The sequence below is a fragment of the Bremia lactucae genome, linkage group LG10 (genome assembly GCF_004359215.1).
Source record: "Bremia lactucae strain SF5 linkage group LG10, whole genome shotgun sequence".
Lineage (NCBI taxonomy): Eukaryota > Oomycota > Peronosporomycetes > Peronosporales > Peronosporaceae > Bremia > Bremia lactucae.
The window spans coordinates 6,072,426-6,081,863 of NC_090619.1; the positions used below are offsets into that span (position 1 = coordinate 6,072,426).

At 46.4% G+C, this 9,438-nt stretch overlaps 3 protein-coding genes across 3 annotated transcripts; 1 reads left to right on the forward strand and 2 right to left on the reverse strand.

Annotated features, from left to right (window-relative positions):
- Window positions 1-3,473: 3,473 nt before the first annotated feature.
- Window positions 3,474-3,878, forward strand: CCR75_002581 (uncharacterized protein; the record flags this gene model as incomplete). The annotated part of the gene is made up of 1 exon (XM_067960678.1): window positions 3,474-3,878. One exon carries the CDS (start codon window positions 3,474-3,476, stop codon window positions 3,876-3,878), a length of 405 nt encoding a protein of 134 aa, XP_067818758.1.
- CCR75_002580 (uncharacterized protein) lies at window positions 3,484-5,290 on the reverse strand (the record flags this gene model as incomplete). Its single annotated transcript, XM_067960677.1, has 6 exons — window positions 3,484-4,349; window positions 4,420-4,517; window positions 4,591-4,654; window positions 4,720-4,912; window positions 4,982-5,057; window positions 5,142-5,290. 6 exons carry the CDS (start codon window positions 5,288-5,290, stop codon window positions 4,084-4,086), a joined length of 846 nt encoding a protein of 281 aa, XP_067818757.1. The 3' UTR covers window positions 3,484-4,083.
- A 1,135-nt stretch (window positions 5,291-6,425) lies between these two features.
- On the reverse strand, window positions 6,426-8,777 carry CCR75_002579 (uncharacterized protein; the record flags this gene model as incomplete). Its single annotated transcript, XM_067960676.1, has 1 exon — window positions 6,426-8,777. The coding sequence occupies one exon, from the start codon at window positions 8,775-8,777 to the stop codon at window positions 6,426-6,428; it is 2,352 nt and encodes a 783-aa protein (XP_067819092.1).
- Between the last annotated feature and the right edge of the window lie 661 nt (window positions 8,778-9,438).

The window sequence follows — 9,438 nt, forward strand, 5'->3', positions numbered from 1 at the left end:
ATCCCGTACACAGCAGTGAGCACCCCCAGTGGTATGCTCTGGGAATGGCTAGTGATGCCTCAGGGGCTTAGTAACGCCCCTGCAACATTCAACAGATGTGTAACAAATCTGTTGAGACCGGTGCGGGATTTTGCACCGAGTTATTTCGACGATGCATTCGTCCATAGCCGGGCCGTGGACGGTAAGACGGACGTGGAAGTTCATAAAACTCACGTTCGTCAGGCTCGTATACTTATGCGAAAACATAAGTTGTACGCAAATCTCAAGAAGTGTATATTTGCTGCAAGCGAAATACCACTTCTTGGGCGCATCGTCGGTAAGCACGGCGTGCGCTCTGATCCCGAAAAGATCAAGGCAACTACCAACTTGCCAGTTCCAGTCGATGTCAAGGGACTCAGAAAGTTCCTTGGATTCTTTGCAAGAGGTGTGGGCTATTTACGGCCGTGCGTATTGACGCAATATTTGTATATACAATAAAGGGTTTATATCCGAGGATATAGACTCTAAACTTAGCCAGTGCATATTTCATGGCAAGGAGTTCCTTGTTATGCACTGGGTAATTGCGTTCAGCTTGTTGCAGCTGACGCGATTGGTAACAGACGCCGTGCTCCGCGCCGTCTGTATCGTATTGCAGTAACGCACGGCCGATTGCGAAATCGCTGGCGTCACAGACCACATGAAATGGTCTGTCTTGATCTGCAATCGCCAAGATGGGCGATTGCATCAAACTTTGCTTGTTACCTTCAAAGATACCCTGACAATCAGCGTTCCATAACCATTTTTTTGTCTTTTTTCAAGAGACGAGAGAGATGAACTGTCATCTCGGCATAATTGCGGGAGTACTTGTGCAAGTACGCCGCTATTCCAACAGTGGAAATAATCCCACTGTTGCAACACTCATTTCAAGTGTTCCGTTATCAACCTTATTTCATGACATAAAGAAAGTCTACGCAGAAAATAAGGACCTTCTGCGTTTAATGGGTCATTTGATGAATCCATCCGATAAATCTTTAAAGATTTACCGGCCTTATATCGATCGTCATTCGATCGATACACAACACGCAACGGCTTATTGTATTAACAGACGTTGCTGGCGACACTCCACGTGTCGCCGTCCCAGCTCACAATAATTTGCGCATGCGCGTCATGTGTGAGTGCCACGATGCACCAACCAGTGGGCATCGTGGACGTGAGAAGATTATCTCACAGTAAGTCGCGACTTTTACTGGCCTCGCCAATATGAGTTCGTGCGCAAGTACATTCGCGCTTGCGAGGTGTGTCAACAGGTGAAGCATTGCCCTTCATCCCGTGCACCTCTTCAACCTTTACCACTTCCGGCAGAGTGTTGGCAGTCCGTATCTATTAACTTCGTCTTCATATTTCCCGAATACGACCACAAAAACAATGAAATCCTTATTTTGTAGACAGATTCAGCAAGCTGGTACATCTTGCTGCAGTACCAGAGTCGATCACGGCTCTGGGTTGTGCCCGTGTCTTTTTCGACACGGTATTCAAACTCCACGGGTTACCCCGCGAACGGGTCTCGGAAAGAGATCTACGGTTTAAGGTGGAGTTTGGGCAATCCGTGTTCCGATCTCTCGGAACACGGCTGACTCTGTCAGCTTCAAATTATCCAGAGACAGATGGTCAGACGGAACGCTTAAATCGCGTCCTCCAAGAGATACTTCGAGGTTACGTCCAATCGTATCCGATTGGAGCGAGTTCTTACCGATGGTCGAATTCGCCATCAATAATTCAGTGCATGCGTCTACAACGCATACACCGTGCTTCGTGAATGGCTTACGCCATCCACGTATACCCACCCAATAGACGAATCCTCTAGTTTAAGGGGGGGGGGGTGGACTCGTACGAGCAAAACCATTTCTGGCTCATGATCATCACGCGTCGAAGTTAACAACGACGCGAATGATGTCGACGTCGAAGCAATCGACGTCGAAGGTGAGAAAAATCTCATGGCAGTGCGCACAAAGCGCACTGAAAAAGATAAAACAAATGAGTCAGCAGAGGAATTCCTGCTGACTCGAGAATCAGTAATCCGTTTCGTGCAGGATTCCATTGCTAACGCAGTGGACCGTCAGAAACGGAATGCAGACAAACATGGAAGAGCAAATGTTCATTCATTTAAAATTAATGATCTAGTGCTACTCTCTACGGTAAACTTACTTAAGCGTATAGTCACTAATGTGGGTAGCAGTAAGCTAATGCTCAAGTTCATTGGGCCACTCCGTGTACTGCACCGCAGAGGCAATGCGTACACAGTAGAATTGCCACTTAAGATGCGAACGCATCCTACGTTTTACGTTGGTCGGCTCCGCCCGTACCATCAGTACGCGATTTCTTCCGAGGACGGATTTGACCACTCTTTTAAAGAATCTCTACATGATTCTTGTGGTCACGAACTAGATTCTCATGCTGAATCTGGAGATTCTCATGTCGGGTCCGAAGATCCTCGAAACAGCGATGAGCTGACGACAACTCACACGAAGAGCGTGATATTCCATTCGTACTCCAACATTGAGTACGCACTCTTCGAACGGTTTTCGAACCGTTCGATATAGTGAGCTTGCACCGTCTTCTCCAACGAGTGACGTTTACCGCGCTCATGTTCAAGTACCTCCTCCAATACATGGAGGTAGCGGTCGAGTTTGTCGATCTTCGACTCTAGATCCGACACACAGGTTCAGATCTAATTTTTCCTCCTCCACCACAACCATTGTGGATTCCCACGGTGGTCAACGTTTCCTTGTGGAACGCATTCTAAACCACCGTGATGCGAAGGGTAGCGAACGAGTTATCTGGTTCGCTGGCGCGGTTATCCACCTTCGCATGACAGCTGGGAGCCTCGTTCCCAGCTGGTTGTTGACGTTGAGGGCCTCGTCCGTCAGTACTTCTAACTCTTAAAGCAAGTGTTTTAAAACGAGTCTTCCTCTGCACGTACTAATGTACGTGAAGTGACGTGAAGCACCAATCGCACTGAAGCAGTGCGAAGTGGACTTGTAGTGAAGCAGTACAAGTCGGCAGTGCCCCGTTACAATGTGTGTTTGTTCCTAATAAGATTTAAAGGGTGTGACTCGTGCGCACATCAGAAACTGTGTTACGTGTGGCAATCTTAGTGCCCTGGTTTTTGTGCATCCATGAGCGCAACCGAGCCACACTTTTCCATGTATCAGAATTTTCGGCTTTCGTGCTATTCAACAAAGAAATTACGCACAAGCTTTTATGCAAGCTTTTCGATGGCAGCAAGGCTCTTAATACGAAATTAAGTTACCAAGAAGTTGTAATAATTAAATTAGGGTGTGGCGATACCGGTTCCTAATATAATTTAGGGGAGGTGGCGATACCGGTTTCTAAAAACAATCGAACTAAATGTCTTTTTGTCTTACCTTGATTTTTGCGAATGCGAAAAGTAAATCATTTTTGAAATTGAAATTGGTGAATTAGACTCCGTCACCATGGACGCAATCCGTAGATACCTAAAAACAAGTCTTCCGCGCTACCTGAAGGGGCTACCGCTTCCGCGCACATTCTCGGGCTTCTTGAAGCTCAAGTATGACGACTGGATGTATCTAGCACCTCTGCTGATCACTATTTTAGCTCTGGGGTTGACGCTCTTTGCTGGCAAGAACAGCACCAAGCCCGGTCGCTTGAACCGTAAGGTCCAGCTCGAGAAAGAGAAGGTCGTTGACTTTATTTCGCTTCCTGACGTGGAGGAAATTATCAAGACCAAAGGAAAATGCACGCTGTGCCGCTGCTGGAAGTCGAAAAATTTCCCCTACTGTGATGGAGCTCACTTAAAACATAACAAGGAGACGAGCGATAATGTCGGTCCCCTCGTGCTGACCGCCAAAAGCGCCTAAGTGACGCCTTTTTTTAGCTTGATCGACTACTGGCTTACCTCACCTTGCAGTAGATAAACATAATTTGTTGGCTACATGAATTGTCAACCGGCCAACTCAAAATGGTTATGGAAATGAAAAACGTTTTTAAGTAACATTTTTATCGATTCTCATTTGCTTAAATGAAAATTACAGCCTCAAAAATTAAAAAAAAGTAAATCTGTGCTTACTTTCTTTTCAAGGTTTTCGCGTATTTGGCACCTCGCTTCTCAATTACGGTTGCCGCTGATGAATTGGAAGAAGGCGATAATTTCGTTATTACTGGAATAGGTTCGCCCAGCAGCTTTTTCTCGGCAAATTCGAGCGCCCAATCATGGTTTTGCAAGCGAAGGCTTACCCGCTCTTGCTTGTATGCCTTGGGCGCGTCAAAGGCCATATTTGGGCCGGCGCCCATCCCCATCTGCAGTTGCATAGCCTTAGCATCGTCACTAGCTGTATCAATGCATTCAAAAACGCTTTTGTCATAATTGTCTCGAATTGGAGAATATGCGATAAGACTTACCACTCGCTTCGCCAAGAATAAGCGACAAGAAACCACGCATGCCAAAGCTTACGAGGAAATACCAGGAAACCGACGACACATAGGAAACATCCAGCGTACTGATTAAGAGCACAATGATATCGTGAACATGGAAACGCATAAGAAATCAATAATATAACGTCAAGCCTTTACTTGAGCTCAATGCCGCGCTGTAGCATCGTCTTGAATTTCTGAGTCAACGAAAACGGCACCTTTGCTGTAATTAAATGTAATTTGTACCGATTAACATATTACAAAAAACTGCGGATGCAATTTACTTACCAAGCACAAATCCACCAAAAAAATAGCTCATAAGTCCCATCATGACAAAATTGGACACCATGAATGTCATGTTACCCTTCATCATCTCTAGCATGGAATTAGGATTCATCATCTGGTTCATGGCCTCGCTCTTAACCTTCTCTCGCAGCGCGCCCTTCATGCCATCCTTCTTCTGCGACGCAGTAAAGTAGTGCTACTCAGCTCACAATACGCAGGCCCGTTAGTTAACAGCTTCAGCTCGCCCGAATGATTTTCTTCTCACCTTGCGCATAGCAAAGGCGTCAGATGCAATAAACTTCGAATTAATTCGCGTAATTTGCGCACGCTTCACCGTGTTTCTGCCGGTCATAGAACATAGTGCCAATTTATTAGTCCCACTTGCTCTTCCTTAATTATTGGACCAGGTTAAACTCGTAACACACAAGGGCAAAAGTTGTTCCACAGTAGCCATTTTCTCCGTCTTTAAGAGAAGCGTGACGTAGTGGCGTACCATGGCTGAGCAGCCAAAGATTATAATCATGGGCAGCACCACCCAATCGCGGATGCTAGGGTCTAGGATGATCTCCACCATATCGTCAGCCTTTACGTGGATATCTCCTCATATCAGGCGAAATCGCTCAGATTTCTGACCAATCATAGCAATGTAGTGTGGTGGTCGTCATGTTTATTTCAAACAACCTATTTATCGATTTATTTCACGACGCGCTGATCTCATTGCCAGCATGAATACATTCATAAGCGTGGCACTGAACGCATTCTTTTGCGATTACGCCTTCGCGACGTGAACCTTGTGCCCTGAATTTGACAGGGCTGTGGCATAGTTGATCACGAATGCGCTTCACAACGCTCAAGTAGAGCCGAGCGAGGACGTGGATATGATGAATCTATTTACAAGCGACCAATTATGTGATGGTGGTATCGGCAGATTGCGCTAGTTGCCAATACCACCATCAAGTCATTGCACGCCTGTTTATTGAGATGCCGAAGAAGGCTAAGAGACGTTAGCGTTGCAAGACTAGGGATGGTGACGCCAACGGATGTGCTGGCAGCATAGTTAGAGAGCCACTGAATTGCAAATAAAGTGAGGGCAGATGTGCTCGAAAGAAGCGATTTAGAGCATGTACATGAAAGCATTATTGATGAGGAAAAGGCGAGGGTTTAGAAGGTTCAACTTGAAAGAAATGGAAGCATGCGCTTTGTGGAAAACAAAAAGTTGTCGAATTCCAATTCCAATCGATGAGTTTCGAAGATTTGAGCAGGTGCCAATTAATGGCACAACTTCTGTTCAGATGTTTAAAAAACCGACCAACAAATCGAAAACTCGCATGCGAAGGATGACTATAAGAGCGCCAATGAGCAAGAAGCCCACGAAAATAATGATTCGATGTCGAGCTCTATAAGTAATACTTGTGCCTTGAGAGCCTCACGATTTAGAGCGAATTTCTAAATCAAGTAGCACTCCTTTGTGTCCAAGACTTGTCAGCCTCACGACATGATTTAGGGACAAGTTCAGCATTTGCGCTACAATCTTTCACCAGCTTAATTTTCCAGAATATCAGGGATACTTCTCAGCATAAGCGTCAGCAACTGGAAGCACATACAAGTCAGGTTCGCACCTAACAATTGCGACATAATTCGGTTCCGACGAGTAATCAAGACGTGCATTTCCCCGAATTGCCATGGGCCTGAAGACCAAGAAGTAAGCATTATAGCGTGAATTTGCGGGAACTCGCCAGCAGGTCTGCCACATGGATAATACCTTGCAATTTACCACGATGCGTGACAAAGAACTGCGGGCATTTATGAACTGAAATGAGCAAGATGATGTGGCTAGCACACGTGCCACGCGGCACGTGAAAATGCTCATCTTCGAGGCTTAAGAGTTCAAGATCTACTAGATCCACCACTTCATTGTTTTCTGTCGCTGGATTGGACAAGATGGCTGCTTGTTCGAGCAGAATGCCCGCTATTGACACACGGCCGTGTGTGTCTTTTTCACTATGCAGACTGAGCTCCCAGAGCACTACTAGAGCTTCAAGTTCTTCTCGAGTCGCAACGCCGAGCAAGATGAGTGTCTTTATGTCATCCACGACTGGAAATAGACGAACTGTCTTGTCTTTCTGGGTGCGGCTGGTGGCTTGCAACAATTGTTTTAATGAAGCCAGCGTTTGCCGACGCACGAGAAAGTATGTGGGTATTTCACGCATCAAGTCGCCAGCAGTGAGGGTATACGAAAGCTGTTTGGTAAGGTCGGGCCACTGTGGCAACTTTTTGTGCCGTGACATCGTCTCGTACATGTCAAGCGAGAAAAAACGCGTCACGGCACGTCCTACGATCACACAGAGAAGTACGGGAATCATGTAGCTAAGCTGTCCTGTTAGCTCAAAAACAATTACGGCAATGCTAATGGTTCCTGTCACGCCAGCAGTAAAACTAGCAGCACCAACGACAGCGTAGCCTCCAATGGACAATTCACCTTTACTTAGAATGAAGATAAATTCTCCAAACAGACGTCCTAATGCAGCACCGATGGCAAAGACTGGTGTGACAATTCCACTAGGCACCAAGACCGTAGCGCTAATGGCCAAGGCCCAGAAGCGTACAATTGCATACGCCAACAAGTTTAACGCAAGCGACGGGGACTTCCAAGAACTGCCAAAATCGAGCGACAAGTGCGTGGCAGTCGACGAAGCGGCCAATGACTCGGACGCGAGCATATCGTCAATGGCCTGACGTTGCGTGAGCTGCATGAAGCTCCCAACGGGGTATTCCACGAGGGAAAAGAGACAAGCTACGAGAGCAGCATAAACAAACGGCAATAGTCGTGGATACTGGCCGCAACATGAATGCAAGAACTGGTCTTCAAACTTCTTTTTCAGACGGAGAGTTAAGCAGTACGACCGCACGAGGAGAGCAGCCAATAATCCACAAATTATCGCGAGCAGCAAGAAAAGCGCGATTTCAAACGTCTCGTACGGCAGCGTGTCAAAATTGGTCGTAAAAAGAGATCCGTAGGACCCAGCTAAGAAACTATTGAGCGCTCGGAAGACAACAACGCTGACTACGGACGAGAAGAAGGCGCGCCAGTAATTGGACGTCATGTAGTACGTCGTTGTGACTTCAATACTGAACAAGACCCCACCAACAGGAGCTCCAAATGTAGCTGTAACCCCGACAGCACAAGCTGCAGCAAGCATGTCGTGCGATAAATCCTCCGAGGTTCGGATTTGTTCAAATAGCGGGAATTGTAGCAACTGGTGTGCAATGATGGAGCTTAAATGAACGAATGGACCGACTTTTCCAATCGTCAGGCCGCTTCCTAGCGCTAAGACTAAACCAAAGCACTTGGCAATCAAAGCTCGAGCTGTGAGGTATTTTGGGAATGAAAACCCGCCCAAGATGCTTCTCATTTCTGGAATTCCAGAGCCAGCAGCTTCAGGACAGATCGCAACGGTGCATCCTACGCTTAATAGGAGCATTGATACCCGAAACAAGACGAAAAAGAGGTACTTGAAGGACCAGTCACCTCCAAGCTCCGTGAAGCTTAAACGGAGCCTCGTGACCGTCAACACTCCAGCGTCGACAATCCAGACAGTCACGGATGTCAGCACGCCGAGCAAAAGCAGAAAGATCCAGGAACTTTGGAAGAAACACGTCATTTGCTCTCGCTCCAGCAAAGAGCGAGCTAATGTAATGGTCGTGTCCGAGGCCCGATGAATGAAGCTTGGAACGCCCTGGGCTTCGCCGTCCCACTCGTCGTCGCTGTCTTCATCGTCTAGTAATTGCAAGGGTCGATACCGTTTGTGAGTTTTAATTTGACTAGCTTTTGAGTGCTCGATTACTATTTTGGCTTGGTTTATGGCCCATGAAGTTGCGTTGGCATTAGCTGTTGCGCCGCTGGCAATGGAAATGGAGGCAACGCTCTGGACAGAGTCGCTTGATGCGACAGACTTTATAATCGACTTAAGTGACTCAGGTGGAGGCGTGTGAGATGCATTGGTAGAAGGCTCATCAATAGCAGGACTGTCGGACGGCGTGCTAGTCGTGCGCGACGACATATCCGGTCATATATCTTTTTTTGTAACAATGCTTATTTTTCTATCAGTTTGGAATGTGTGATTTCAAGCAAATCTTTTTTTACTTAATCGACTGTTGGATATAGCCGACTGACGAATTTCGATGAGGACATAATCCGACTAAAATCGGGTGTTCAAGTAAACACTTAAACCTTCTCCTGTATATCGCGTCAATGGCGCAGCGAGTGTGTGGCGATGCCGAGGCATTGGAGTTTAATGCTCTGTGGTTAAGTTTGCGTTGAACAACGCTGTTCATGCCTCCACAGGCTATACTCTGGTCTATGTGCACGATCTCACACACCCACGCTGTAATGGTGTAACGGGGCACCTTTCACTCGTACTGGTCATAACTAATTCACCTTACACTGGTCACAGTGCAGGTTAGGTGCCTCGAAACTTCATGTACACAAAGGTAGAGAAGAAGGTTTCTTATGAAGCTAAAGGTGTTTAGCTTCAAAGGTCAAGACTTTAGAGAAACGTAAAACTGTATTAATGTCCCTTTTGGTATAGCCCAGCCCCCCCCCCCCGTCTGTATTGAGTTAAAATGTCATATAAAATATTTTCACTGTATGGTCATTTCCACTGCCTGCAAAAAGACTTCTCAATATTTGTGTAATGTCTTTGTTTAATGGCAAGATGCCTT